Below are 15,470 nucleotides of genomic sequence, written 5' to 3' on the forward strand. Positions count from 1 at the left end.
CATAAGCAAATGATTCTACTTCATGGTTTGCCAGGTTTCTGAAAACCACATTCTCCAACATCCTGGATATAAAACAAGGTACAATCCTCTATAACTTCCTCTTTGATTGGCTTCTCACAGAAATCCCATTACCTGAGCGGCTTATTCTCTGGGCCCACATCTGTAAAGCCCATTTCCTCCAGTTTGCAACGCCTGTAAAGTTCATAATGCCTAGTGTGGGTCTGTTCTCGCAGATCTTCCATGTTTGTACAAATGAGCATTTCCCGGAGCTTTACAAAATCACAGTGGTTTTCATTTTCCACTAGCCAGAAAAACAAGAAAACAGCAACACCAATTTTTAATTCCTGGCACACAGTGCTTGGTGAATGAAAGAATCTATAAAAACACATCTGAAATAACAGTGAAATGATCAGTCTAACACCAATGATTGTTTTATGTAAGTAACCAAGGAAGAAACTCTTGCATTATACACACTGAATTATAAGCAATGTAACAGATTGGGAAACTGCTTTAAATTTAGTAGGCAATGGATAAACAGGAAAGAAATACATTATATTATGTCACCAATATGTTCCAATTATTTCACTAATATTTTGTTAGCATTTTACAATCCATCCTTAGGACATTTTACAAAGCGCTTAAAAAGACCCTGTAACATTATTTTACTAAAACTTCAAAGTAGTAATTCTACATACTCAAGATACCATCTGTACATGCTATAATTATCAAACTCTTTATATATAATGCCACATTTATGATGTTGTGTTTGACACCATTCAAAATTAGTGAATAAATATACTTAGTTCTCCTTACATGGTCCTTCTTCTAGGGTTATGGTGACTGGAAGACTACAAATAATTATGTAGCTGTAACCAATAGTTTTAAGTACAATTACTACTCTTATATTTTTATAAATTAAAAATGTTAAGTTTTGTCAATATCTTTTAATTACAAACCTGTCAATTAAAAAATCAGCAGTATTAGGAAACCAGTACTAATAGGGGTAATCCATTTCCCATTAATAGCACTACAAGTAAATGAATGAACCAGATAGTACTAATTACTTATTCATTAAAAGGCTAGATAAACCCTAAAATTTTTTAATTGGGTGACTTGGTTTTGGAAATAGTTGGCAATACTTTGATAATTGGAAATACATAAATGTACGAGGTGGTTTATTGTGCCTAGAATTATGTTTTAGTAATTATTTTATGTATCATGTTTAAACACTAGTACTTATACTCAAATTCTGTTCTGTCTAGTGCTTCCCACTTTCTGAATGTCTTGGCACACCAGGCACAAAATGTGTGTGATATAATAAAGAAAATGGGAAAGCCTAGCCTCCACATACTTGGCCAAAACAGAATGCATGCCACTCTTCTGATAAGCAAATCATAACCCAAAATAAGCATCACCTTAGAGAATGCACTGAATGCAACTTTCAGACTGTTAGGTGACATGCGTATTCCCAGTCATCATTCATCTCATTTACCTTGTACAACACCCCACGGGTACTGGCGAGCTTTGACCATCTTATTTCCAACTTTTACCTCATCCATACTTCCTACAACAGCAAATGGCAAATGTCCCTGGAAAGGAACCATGATACCAAATCATATCTCACACTATTATGATAAACTACTAACTAAAAAAGTTTTATGAAAGTAACAGATTAGAGAAAATGTACTAAATAGCAAAGTTATTAAAATCAAATGATCTGCTATGCCTCTGATTTTCTTTATTTTAAAATTATTTTTTTAAGATTTTACTTATTTGTCAGAGAGAGGGATAGCACAAGCATGGGGAGCTGCAGGCAGAAAAAGAAGCAGGTTCCCTCTTGAGCAAGGAGCTTGATGTGGGGACTCAATCCCAGGACCCTGGGATCATGACCTGAGCAGAAGGCAGATGCTTAATCAACTGAGCCACCCAGGCATCCCTATACCTCCAATTTTAAAACTTGGCAGTGAATATGTTACAACTGTTCTATAAGAGTAAATTTCAGGCCCCATAAAGAAAATTAATCATTGAGCATACCCCACATGCAAGGTATCATGCTATAGGGAAAAAAAAAATTCTAGTATAGGTATCATTTCCCTCAATATTATCTTTGCCCTAAAAGACAAAGATAATGTTGAGGAAATCACACACATACATACACTTACACACACCAAATGAATAACTAAAATATATATCTATGTTTAATGTGTGCACAGATACATGGTACTAATACAAAATGGTAGTTAAGTCCCAAACTAATACAAAAGGTACTAAAATGTTACATAAACTTAGAGGAATGAGGAATCACTGTGAGCAGGAAGATAGAACCCAAACCAGAAATGGACCAAGGAGAGTAAGAACTAACTTAAGTAAGGAGAAGATTTTGAACAAATACATAATAGCTAGATTTAGAGAACAGTAGTAGAGTAGACTGCTCTGTCTGAAGGTGAGAATTAATACAGGAGAAAGGTCTAATGTTTAAGTATTAAGTATTATGTTTAATTTTTAATAACTGATACGCGTCTTAATTGTGTCTTTCTGAAAAATTATTCCAAGTGGGCACAAAAAATAAAATTATATTTAAAGACAATATAACACATGGGTATTGAGATCACTTCATTTACATTAGTCAGTTTTTTATATATTTAAAGTATCTTAATGAAAAATCAGAAAAGGAAAAGGAGAAATGGCATGAACAGTTACTGAATGTCACTGTGTTAGGCACTGAACAAAGACTAAATCCTCACAACAACCCCACTGCAGGTATTAACCCAATTTTGTAAGTTAACACTCTCAGGGAGGTTAATATCTCCCACAAGAACATATGGTTAAGTTAAAACCAATGACCCTTCAAAATATAACCAGATATTTAAGAAATTTAGTAGCCTGAAGAAAGTATCACAAAGAACTTAGCCATCTTTAGTCATATTAGATGAAAAGTTATGTGAATGTTGGGGCACCTGGGTGGCTCAGTTGGTTAAGCGACTGCCTTTGGCTCAGGTCATGATCCTGGAGTCCCAGAATCGAGTCCCACATCGGGCTCCCTGCTTGGCAGGGAGTCTGCTTCTCCAGCTGACCTCTCTCATGCTCTCTCTCATTCTCTCTCTCTCTCTCTCAAATAAATAAATAAAGGCTTTAAAAAAAAGAAAAGAAAAGTTATGTGAATGTTTAATATGTACATGTGATGCTGTAAGGGAGGATGAGCTTAAATACCAGATCAGAAATATGTCCTTAAAGATTTTAAAGTTTCCAAGCATTCCAAAGGAGAATAGAAAGACTTCACATGTTTTTTAAAGATAGGACAAAAGGCATCTTTCTAAGGCAATTAGTAAACATGGTGCCACAAAAGGAAAATCCCAGCCTTGCCAATGTATCATTTTATTTAGGTGAAAGTAAATATATTCTAATATATTTTTTCCAACTCTAGAAAATAAAACATTTTCCTATATTGAACTTATTGAAAATTCACCTTGTGTGAAGTCTTTTTGGAAGACACAAGTGAAAGTGTGTTAGCAGAAATGTCACTTATAAATTAGTCTTTTCACATGTAAACAAAATTAACATTCAACTAGGAGCTTACATTCATTGAAGCATTGATTTTAGCAATAGTTTCATCATCTGTTGGAAACTGATATATCTGGACGCCGCTGCTAACCAATTCACTCATGAGCTTGATCTTAAACTTCTGTAATTCAGCTTTAGAAATTGCATCTGCTTTGGCAATCACTGGTATAATGTTCACCTATCAACAATAAAGAAAAACAAAATATCGTAATTGGAGATTTATTTTTTTAATTCTGTAGTTTTTCATTCAAAACCACTCAGTCTCTGACTAACTTCCCTAACCTAGATCTGGGAATGAACAAACTACGGTACAGTTCATTGTCTGTTGATATAAATTAAGATTTACTAGAGCACAGCTAGGCCCACTCATTTACATATTATCCATAGCCACTTTCATTCTCCAATAGCAGAGATAACCAGTTACCTTAGAGACCATATGGCCTGTAAAGCCTTAAGTATTTATATTTACCCCCTGGTTCTTCACAGAAAAAGCTTGCCAACTCCTAACCTAGATAATCGCTGACTGTCACTGTCACCATATTCCGCTACACAAATCACTTCTATTGATGCTGGCCTTAATAGTAACTGCCTTTAAAAAGCAGAATTCTTACAAGATTAATCTTACATCTGAATTTAGGGTTAGAAATCTTACATTTTCTTCTCTTTCTCAAAGTCTCTTATAATTCTGTCACATACAAAATATAAGCAGGAAGCTGAGATCACCTGCTGAATTCACTAAGTATTTTTTATTTCTTAATAATCTAAGCATTAATAATCAGGGTAATTGATCCTTCTGCAAAACTATAAAGCAGGCGAGTTTCTCCTTCTTCCTCTCATTTTGGCAGATCCCCTTCCTAGTGAATCCATCTAATCTGTACTCTGTTCTGAGAGACTCCTACCTAGATGTTGAAGAAAGGAAATTTTATGAATACCAATTGAAAGTGTTCATGACATTCTCAGCCTTAAAGTCCTTTCACTGGCCAGAAAGGAAAAACTCTGGGGTCATGAAGACTATCTTTGCAACATTAGTCCCATAAAAGATTGAGGTCTCCACAAATCTAGGGTTTGTAGGTTTTTTTGTTTTTTGGTTATTTAGCTGGTTTCAGTGAAAAATTTCAGGCTAACTAGTATCAAGAGAGTGAGGTATCAATGTAATTTTCAGAATGAAAAGTAAAAATCAATTCTATTCTTAAATTTCTTGCTCTTCTACAATTCTATACTTACTGTGTATATTCAATTTATTAGTCTTATAAATATGCTCCAGAGGAAATAAAGATTTTCTCATCTACCCATGAAAACTCACCAGCAATAGTGGGTAAACAGCTTTCATGCTAAATTAGTTAAAGTGCATATAAATTTGATGCCAAGTGCTTGGATTCAATATTACATACTTAGACTGTCAATAAATTATGCCAGGTTAACATCTTATAATTACTTCCACAGTAGATAGCAAAAGCACTCTGTAATATAAGTGTCGGACATTAAGCTTTGATTGTCAAGGTGCTCATTTCAAAGACATCCATGTCGAATAAACATATTGCCAGCTGTATGACACAGCTACTAGCAAAACCGGATAAGGCACAAAGCCACCTCCACCCATAACATTTTCCTTTTAAAAAACCTGGGTGACCTGGATAACTGACCACTTGAGCATGCCCTAATCCCACTCTTATGTTTTAAATTTGCAAATAAAGAGTGAACTTATGAAATCTGAGACACCCGACGCTCAACCCTAATAAAGGCAGAGCCCAGGATCACATTCAACCTCATTGTGTGGCCTTCCAGCATGCCAGGTACCCTCTAGGACCTGTAACAGACCTTGTCCTTCAAAGTTTCCTGATGGTATCTGGCTGAAGTGTATCCCGAGATCATAGTAAGAGCCACAAGGGTTGGCCCAGTCATGACACTGGCCCTGGGGATAATGTCTGTGGGGCTTGCTATGAATAGTATAGTTGGGGAGTACCTCAGGCATTCCTAGCCAAGAATATCACTATAATTAGGTTGGCAGGGTACATCACAGACTGAAAGCTACACTGAAAGCTGTACATATGTTTATTTGTATGTTAGGAGCAGGGAAAAAGATGTTTCACACTGATGGTAACCTGTCACTGTTTGCAGAAGGTAACTTTCATTTCAAGCAGAGGAGTATTCTGCTTTTAGAAACAAAAGACAAGCTATCAATTTAATTAACACTCACATCTGCCCCCTGAAGTAGGGTATTATTCTCCTTAAATTTTTATTTTAGATGTGAGGAAACTGAGGCTCAGGAGGCTATAGAAACTTATCAAAGAACACAAAGCTATTAAGTGACACAGCCAGGATTTAAAACCAGCCTCCAATGACACCAAATTCTATGTTGTTTATACAGATTACATCATGTTGCTTCTCTATAGCTAAGAAAAATTCGCACACTCTTGGTTTTATGTTGATTTTAAGAGTTTCTATATAACTAGACTCAACTATGAAAATACTGGATAAATGGTTATGACATCTGATCAGATAAGTAAACTACCATATAAGCTTCATCAAGTTTTTGCTAAAGCCAGGGGACTGTGCAACTAGCCAAAAGTCAATCAATCACAACTTCACTGGCAGCTTTATGCTTTTCCATACTGATTTTTATATAGAAAATATTACTGGCCAGAATGCCCTTTTTCTTGAATCCTTTCTCAAAAAATCATTAGCCAGTATAATGAAAGCTGCATTTCTCACACCATCAGAGGTTATAGGAAAACTAGTTTTTTCAGTACAGATAGCAGTCTTCAACCACCTTTAACATGGATTTAAAAAAAAAAACAAAACACCAAGTAAGTTAATTTGTAGATATTATTTTTTATAGCTCCCTGAATTTATATATCACTCTTTGGCTCAGAAATTCAAAAGCAGGTTTTTAGATGGTTCAAATTAAAACATGATTTATTATAACACATGATGAAACATTAGACCTTAATCTTTGTCAATGAACTTCTTCTCATTTAGTAGCATCATAAAGTAAAATTAGTGTCAAATAAATTCTGGCATGCAATTTAATCACTTAAAAAAAAGGACTAAAATTTTATGTTAATGTATTTTCTTTGCAGCTCATCTTCCAAACTGAATTTCTCTGGGAAATAACCTAACATTGAAACTTACCAAATGTTCTAAAAATGCACAGAATAAAAGGTAAAATATATATGTGTATATATATATTATAAAGATATTTTAAAAGTTCAAAATAAATATTAAAGCATGACAAATTGAGTCCTTTTCCAAGCCCACCTTGCTGTCAAGGCTCTTCATTGTTAAGAGATCTAGTGTCTTCAGAGAGTGACCTGTCGGGGAGATGAAGTAGAGACACACGTGGATGCGAGAATCGTGGTAGCTAAAGAGAGAGCGCTTGATCTTCAGCTCCTCTTGGAGATAGGCCTCAAACTGAGCATCTATGTAGTCAACTATTGGTTGGTAGCTGCAAAAATAAATATTCAAGTATTTAATACAGCATATCCATGTTACCTAAGTAAGATATTTACGTAATTCTAAGGTGTGAGATCTATACTTTTACTAATTAATAAATAGTTACCATCTTTGCTAAACAGAGAACTTTAATAATAAAACAAATTGCACAGAATATGCATGTACAAAGGTAGAACTTTAAAACCATCAGTACAACCTGTGCTTTAAACTGCTTTATAGAAACTGAATGAAGGTACATGGACTCATTCTCACATTCATTCACACACTGCACCCCTTTCTGATAAGGGCTCCCATCCCATAGGCACTTGCCAGAGTGCTGAATGAGGCCAGGCACTTAACTACAACCAAACTGAACATATTATTCAACTGAGAAAAGGCATGAGTATTAATAACCTAAAAGACATTTAAGTCAAATTCTATGACTTCTTGCTTTTTAAATCAGATTCATAAGGCATGAAGAACAGCAACAAAGAAAGGAGGAAAGACGTACATCAAATGAAAATAACCAGTAATGCAGGCATGATTTTATCTTTAATTACAAATAAAGGAAAGGCACACACACTTTATGCTGAGTCCTTGCTTAGATCACTTCTCTTCCTGGCATGCCTTTTTCCCTCTAGCTATTTCATTCTACTCATCCTTCAAGATGCAAATCATACCACACTGCATGGACATGGGCATTCATCTTATTTTGTGAATGTTCCACTTCATTCTGATATACTAAAAATTATCTACACAATTCAACTTCCTACCCTTCTTAAGTAAACCTGACTTTCCAAGTAAAAATAATAGCAAATAGTTCCTCTGTCAAATTCCCTGGACACCTTTATAATTATCTTTGTAGCCCAAATGGAGATGTACTTTGAGAAGCCTAGGGACTCTATAAATGTGCACAGAACTGACTTCTTCCATAAAGTTGCCTGATCCTTCTAGTCCTTAAGGATCATCACCTCTTTTAATCTCGCAGAATACCCTGTTCTTCCCATGCAAATGGTAAACAAATGTGAGAACAGAGACAGTTATCTTATACTTCTGTGTTCTCTACAATACCTAGCCTATACTTTAGAACATTATCAGAGAGAGTATTAGGAGCACGAGTATTCATTATCAGGAACACTATCCTTGGGAAACTTGTCTAAATGTGATCCAACATGATTCCCTCCCCAAAATGATAAAATAGTAAAACTTAATCTGTAAGTACATATTTAACATAAGAAAAATCCAAAGAAGCATTTATTAATGACCCGAAGGAGATCAGTAACATGACCTATTTTATGACCTAATAGCCATAAACAGTCCTCTACATGACTGTGTTGCATTACACTTGTCATAAATGAAGACCAAAACATCTTCTGCTAAATAAACAGCATACCATTAGAAGTTCTTCCACAGTAATTTGCCCTAGGTTTCCAATTCTAATACACTGCATACTCAGTCTTCCAATGAAACAAAAGACAATGGCTTAAAATATAAAAATCACCTCCTTAAAAACTTCCAAAGTGATAAGGAATTAACCAGGTCAAAATTGAAGAGACAGTGGAGCCTGAGAGAGGTGAGCAGAAGACTAGAGAAGGGGTCAATAAATGGGCCAAGTCCAGATGATGCCTGGATCACATAGCCCTGTTCACTGGTGTATGTATTGCCTATGGCTGCTTTGAGTAGTTTGGACAGAGATCGTAAGTCCTACGAAGTCTGAAATATTTACTATCTAGCACTTTACAGAAAGAGTTTACTAACCCCTGCACTAAAAGCATCAGAGCTAGTTTTGTCCTGAGGCCACTTGTCAATCTAGCTCCTGAGCCTCACTTCTAAAGGACTCACAGAACAAGAAGGAAAAAATCAAAGCCCAGGGACCATACAGGTAGGAGTCTATTAAGAAATTGCCTCCCCACACTGAATGGAGGTCCTAAAAGCCACACCTTCAGGGTAAGAATGAACTAGAAATTAACCTACAATTCCTTCCCTCTCCCCAAGTTTCTGTAGGAAAGGTTGCCCTGGCACTAAATGAATCAGGGAAAATAAAAAGAAAGGGGGAAAAAAAGCCCTTGAGAACTTGAAGTCACAGTGTCTGCTCTCACACATATTCGAAGCCCAGGTTAGCAGTGCCTCTTTGATACTGAGAACCCTGAGTCATAAAATGAGTTTAAGGATCCTCAGAGTATTAAAGCCAATAGGGGCCAAACACAAACATATCCAAATCTGTTTAAAGGAAGACAACTTCATCTTAGACCTCAAAGTATCTCTGCAAAAATGTTTCCAAAGACCATGAAATCTACAATTAAAAAATAACCAAGCATAAAAGAAAAAAAACACAATGAATGAGAATCAAAGGAAAAAAAATCAGTAAATAATTTTTAATCTTAAGAGCATAAAGCTGAGAATCAATGAGAAATTAGAGCAAATTAGATCAAAACCCAAAGAAAGGCAATTATAGGTATAAGAGCAGAAATAAGTAGGGAAAAAACAATACAAAATTGAGAAGACCAATAATAAAGCCAAAAAAAAAAAAACAAAAACCAAATAGATGACCTGGAGATTCACAGACCTGTACCCCTGGGGCTAATAATACATTATGTTGATAAAATAAATTTTTTTTTAATTCTACATAAAACAACAACAACAAAAAACCAAATAAACGAACAAAGCTTTGTTGAGATTGATCAAAGGGAAAAGAAAACAAGCACAAATAACCAGAAACAGAAAAGGAAATGAAGATAGCATCACAGATGATATAAACAATAAAATGATATGAGGAATATATTATCAAATATTTTAAATAAATATCTTCGAAAATTTGGATGAAATGGACAGATTCTTGGAACACTGTTAAGATTACAACTGTCTCGAGGGGCACCTGGGTGGCTCAGTTGGTTGGGCGACTGCTTTTGGCTCGGGTCGTGATCCCAGAGTCCTGAGATTGAGCCCCGCACTGGGCTCTCGGCTACATGGGGAGTCTGGTTCTCCCTCTGACCTTCTCCCCTGTCATGCTTTCTCACGCTCTCTCAAATAAATAAATAACATCTTTAAAAAAAAAAAAAAAGATTACAACTATCTCGAGAAACTACTCTCAATTGGCCTATAATCATTAAAGAAAATTAATTAATTAAAAATCTCAGAAAACTCCAGACTGAGATGGTTTTATTAGTGAGTTCCACCAATCACTTCAGAGAAAAATAACTCTAATTTTGTATTCTTTATACAAAATGGTATTCAAGATTTCAAGGCTAATTTACCAATGAAAAGCCAGTTACTAAAATTCATCTTGTTAAAGGTTAAAGAAAATGTACAATCTTCTCTACAGAATGCAAAAACAGAAAATGGTAATATTTACTCATAATAATAAAAAAAACCTCTCACTAGTAATACAATGGAACTTCCTTATTCCAACTTTTTTAAAAAAAGGAAGCAAGCATAATAAATGGTAAAAAATAAAGTTTTCCCTTTGCATCAGGACATGGCAAAGATACCCACTAATACCACTGATTATCCAACATAATACTGTAAGTCCTACCCAGTACAGCCAGGTTTTAAAAATGGAAGAAAGAAAAATTAAAACTGTCTTCAGCCATGATGAAGTAACCAGGACTACATTTATTCTCCCACTCTGAACAACTACAAACTTGATAAAATACACAAAAAAGTCTTTCAGACATCTGACAACAGGCAGTGTAAAATTGTGTTCATTGAGAAGGGAAATAAATGAGAAAGCTTTATGATTCTCCCAGCTTACTGCCTGAAGACAAGTTTCCAGAGCACAGCACAAGAAGGCACAGAGCCCAGTGGACTCACTGAGTTGAAGAGACAGAAACAGGAGGTCAGGAAGGCCAAGGCAACTAGAACTGGTAGGTAAGGACACTGAATAGAAGGCCCTGCACCAACAAAAGTACTAATAATCTAGATAGACAGCAGTTTCTTCCAGTCCGTGGTGAAGCACTAAATCTGCACATACATGTGAGGAAAGAACCTCAGACCATGGATATTTCCAATGTTATAATCATGGGAGTAGTTAGAAAACTATGTATTTGTCAAAACTAACTGAGTTGTACACTTTAAAAAAAACGCATTTTATTTATTCTGTGTAAATTATACATCAATAAAACTTTTTATTTTTTTTATTTTTTTAATTTAATTTAATTTTTTTTTAAAGATTTTATTTATTTATTTGACAGACAGAGATCACAAGTAGGCAGAGAGGCAGGCAGAGAGAGAGGAGGAAGCAGGCTCCCCGCAGGGCAGAGAGCCCGATGCGGGGCTCGATCCCAGGACCCTGAGACCGTGACCTGAGCCGAAGGCAGAGGCTTTAACCACTGAGCCACCCAGGCGCCCCTCAATAAAACTTTTTAAAGCAAACAGAAGAACTGAAAAAATATATAACTGTTACTATTCGTAGATTATATTATTATACGTACATAGAAAATCTACACAAATTTAGAGATGAATTTTTGGAATTAATCAGAGAATTTACAAAAGTTACTGTATGCAAAATCAATTGTATTTCTAAACACCAAATAGAAAATGAAATATTTCTAAAAGATATCATCTATGAGAGCATCAAATATGCCAAATATCTAAGAATAAATTTAAGTAAAGATGTATAAGAGCTCTATATAGAAAACTATAAAAAAGAAATTATGAAGATTTTTTTTTTAAGATTTTACTTATTTATTTGACAGAGATCACAAGTAGGCAGAGAGGCAGGCAGAGAGAGGAGGGAAGCAGGCTCCCCGCTGAGCAGAGAGCCCGATGCAGGGCTCGATCCCAGGACCCTGAAATCATGACCTGAGCTGAAGGCAGAGGCTTAACCCACTGAGCCACCCAGGCGCCCCGAAATTATGAAGATTTAAAGCAACTTGTCAAAGGCCTTTGACTACCACTAATATGCTTCTTCTGGAAAGTCCACATAAATGTGCTGAAAGGCTCACGTTAAGTCACATAAAGGGAATCAATTATGCAAACTATTTCCCCTCTAAATCAAACTTTAGAAAATTAGAAATACACCTCTAACAATGAAAACATATGCATTTCAAAAAGAAAAAATAAGTTCTTGCTTAACCCCAACCTATTTCCCTGTTTCATATTTTGAATTTCATACACAATCTATAATCACTTTATAATACCATAGAAGAAAGAATGACATAATACAAATATAAATAATAATTTCAAATATCAAACTTTTCCTGCAATGCTTAATAGTGGACCTGGCTGATTGGCTTAGAATTTTACACACAGAAAAATTCATGCACCATGGATTTGGCCATTATATATTTGCCATTGTAGGTCTTACTTTTTTTTCCCTTCAACAAAATAAGTCCTGCCTCAAAATTAGTACAAATCACTTATTATACACCAAACTGGAATATGAGGAAATAATTAAAACAATTTTTGCCCAAGTACACATTTCAATAATTTGAGTCAAATTACGCTAAAAAGAATTAAGACAACTGGGTAGAAAAATGTCAATTTGTTAAGAATAAAACATTGCTGATTTATTTAAAAAAATTAAAGTCTGGGAGGAAACGGTATGAATTTCCATAGTAGAAAACCAAATCATGCCTATTGAGACAAGACAAATGTCTTGAAATAAGACAATTACAATAAGAAAACATGTACCTCTCTTCTTTGTTTATTTGGTCACCAAATCCTACTGTATTCACAATGGTCAATTTCAATCGAACATTACTTTCGTGGAGTTCATATGTCTGAGCTTTAAGTTTAACATGTGGGTAAAAATGTGAGGATTCATGGTCTTCAAAATTAGTATTAAACAATGTGTCAATCAGCGTTGATTTTCCAATTCCAGTCTCCCCTGAAAGAAACAAAGGTACATTGTCGCAAGTGTAGAGGACAAATGAGAAAAAAAAAGAACTCTTAGACTGGTTTCAAGGATCCCAAATATTTCAAACATTCCAAAGGCTGTGTTGTCTATGAAAGACATACAAGTTAAGGCTGGTCCACTGAGTCATTAGCAGAACATAAAAGCGAGTATATATGCTTACTCAGGACTCTGAAGAAAGCACTGAAATGTTTAAAGAACAAAAAAGTTTAAAGCAGTACAGCAAAGAAAAAATTGATAGGATTTAAGTAACTGAAAAAATCTGCAATCATGATCTCAAATTAATAACATGAGCATCATACTGCTTCCAAGAGTAAAGAGAACACAAGGAATATAAAGGAATAATTTAGAGGAAGAGTTTGCCACTTACCCACACAGAGAATATTAAAACAGAAGCCTTGCTGAATGGATCTATTGACCAGCTGATCGGGCAAACTCTCAAAACCAACATGGCCAGACATAGTTAAAGAACGAATATTTTCTTTTTTTTGCTGAAGGAAAACAAAGACAATGGCAATAATTTAAAACTAATTAAAATTGTTTTAAATTAAATTTAAAATTTTAATTGTAATTCATTAAAGCAAAAAAACTTTTACTAAAATAGGATGCAGGCACATTTCAAAAGATAAATATAATTTACCAAAGAAACTAAAGATTTTATGATCATTAGACCTTCACCAAGATACAACCATATTAAGTAAATTTGTGAGAAACCTGATTCCAAACCCTGAAAACATATACATTTCTTATTCTCTTCATACAATGAGAGTCCAGCATTACTTACAACATTCAAATACTTGATTTCCAAAAAATAGGAAATCATGTAAACTATGGCAGAGTCACTCACAAAATGGAATAAATTTATTATAGGTGTTTATGTTAAGTATTTGGTAACTTAAATTTTACATTAAAATGTCACATGGGCTGCCTGGGTGGCTCAGTGGGTTAAACCTCTGCCTTCAGCTCAGGTCATGATCTCAGGGTCCTGGGATTGAGTGCCACATCGGGCTCTCTGTTAGGCAGGGAGCCTGCTTCCTCCTCGCTCTCTCTCTCTCTCTCTCTCTCTCTGCCTACTTGTGATCGCTCTCTATCAAATAGATAAAATCTTTAAAAAAAAAAAAAGTCACATGAAAAAAGCACAATACATTACGCAGTTTTAGCTCCCAGTAATGGCAGAGTAACTTATGTCACCTGCTAATAACATTTATAATCTATTCTTCCAAGTCAGTGGAGTGCAACCAAAGTCCAATGGGCACTGGAGGGAATGAGACTCTTGGGAGTAGGAAACCATGTAAAGTGAGATGCACATTTTCTAGGTCTTTCTGAAGGCATACCCCAGTCACTGATGCACAAAGAAGACAGACCTCAGGATGGGTTGAGAAGTTGGAAATAAGGGCAGGTGTATCAGCTGAAAATTGAAGAAGAAATTATAGAAAGGAGGGAGTCCAAAATCTGCAAGTGCACTCCCCTCAAATCTCTGGTTGACTGCTGAACTGCACAAGTACAGGGGAAATACAAGGAGCCTAGCAAGGGGAAAATGGAAATTGGAAGGAGCTATGTAGAGTTTTCAAGAATGTCAACTCAGGGAGCTTGAAGTTTAACTCTGTAAATTAAAGAAGCTCAATAAACATTTCAGACTTTCCACTAAAAACCTGTATGAACCCTATTTTAGGAGTAAGGATCCCATCCCAGGAATCAGAAATGTTCCCTAGTACACAACTGAAATAGACCTGCCCTAACAAAGTATAAAACTAGGGCTCAACATGAACAATGCAACAAGCTAATAATTTACTGCCTGCTAGAACCAAGGTCAACACTCTTCAGAAGAAGAAATAAGAATCCAGCACCTCTACAATGTATCATCCGCAACATCTACTATACAATAAAAAATTACTATAGAGGAAGAAGCACAAAAATGTGACCCACAGTCAGGAGAAAAAAGTCAAAAGAAAGAGATCCACAAATGAACCAGATATTCAATCAGGTGATAAAAACTTTAAAAAATGACTATGACAAATATGCCGAAGAAGAAAAAAATATCCTCTTTTTCTACAGGAAAAGAAGATAGATATAATGGGTGGCAAGTTATAAGAGAGATTTGAAAACTCTCAACAACAAAAGGCAACAAATGGGATTCCTAGAAGGAAAAATGCAACATCTAAAATAAAAAACCTACTGAACAGAATTAACAGCAGTTCAAACAATGGAAGGAAATATTTGTTCAATAGTTATATCCAAGTTAAATATCTTCATCAATCCAAGCTAAAAATATCTTATAGAAAAACTAAAACTGCAATAGAGTCCAAAAAAACTGTGGGACAATATCAAATGGTCTTACATACCTATAATTGGAATGCCATACAGAAAAGATGGGGAGAGACTGGGGGAGGGAAGGAAATATCCAAGTGATAGTGACTGAAAATTCTCCAATTTTCTAAACATGAACTAAGAGATCCAATTTAGCAAACTACAAATAGGAAAAAATCCAGAAAAACCCATAACTAGGCACATTAGAGCAAAACATTTCAAAACAAAGATAAAGAAAAACTTTATGAGCTACCAAATATGGGGAGACATATTACAGACAAGTGAAACATATAAAATGACTACAGGTTTCTCATAA

General features: G+C 35.1%; 1 protein-coding gene across 3 annotated transcripts in view; it reads right to left on the bottom strand.

Annotated features, from left to right (window-relative positions):
• The window catches only part of SEPTIN10 (septin 10), a 64,002-nt gene that overhangs the window by 13,316 nt on the left and 35,216 nt on the right, over positions 1 to 15,470 (bottom strand). For all 3 annotated transcript variants that reach the window (XM_032842397.1, XM_032842396.1, XM_032842395.1), the window contains exons 3-8: positions 13,218 to 13,338; positions 12,625 to 12,820; positions 6,820 to 7,006; positions 3,578 to 3,739; positions 1,493 to 1,589; positions 133 to 301 (exon numbers count right to left, since the gene is read on the bottom strand). In XM_032842397.1, coding sequence (XP_032698288.1) covers positions 133 to 301; positions 1,493 to 1,589; positions 3,578 to 3,739; positions 6,820 to 7,006; positions 12,625 to 12,820; positions 13,218 to 13,338 — 932 coding nt within the window. The remainder of the gene's footprint in view (positions 1 to 132; positions 302 to 1,492; positions 1,590 to 3,577; positions 3,740 to 6,819; positions 7,007 to 12,624; positions 12,821 to 13,217; positions 13,339 to 15,470) is intronic.

Source organism: Lontra canadensis, unplaced genomic scaffold (assembly GCF_010015895.1).
Source record: "Lontra canadensis isolate GAN:19392208 unplaced genomic scaffold, GSC_riverotter_1.0 scaffold130, whole genome shotgun sequence".
Taxonomy (NCBI): domain Eukaryota; kingdom Metazoa; phylum Chordata; class Mammalia; order Carnivora; family Mustelidae; genus Lontra; species Lontra canadensis.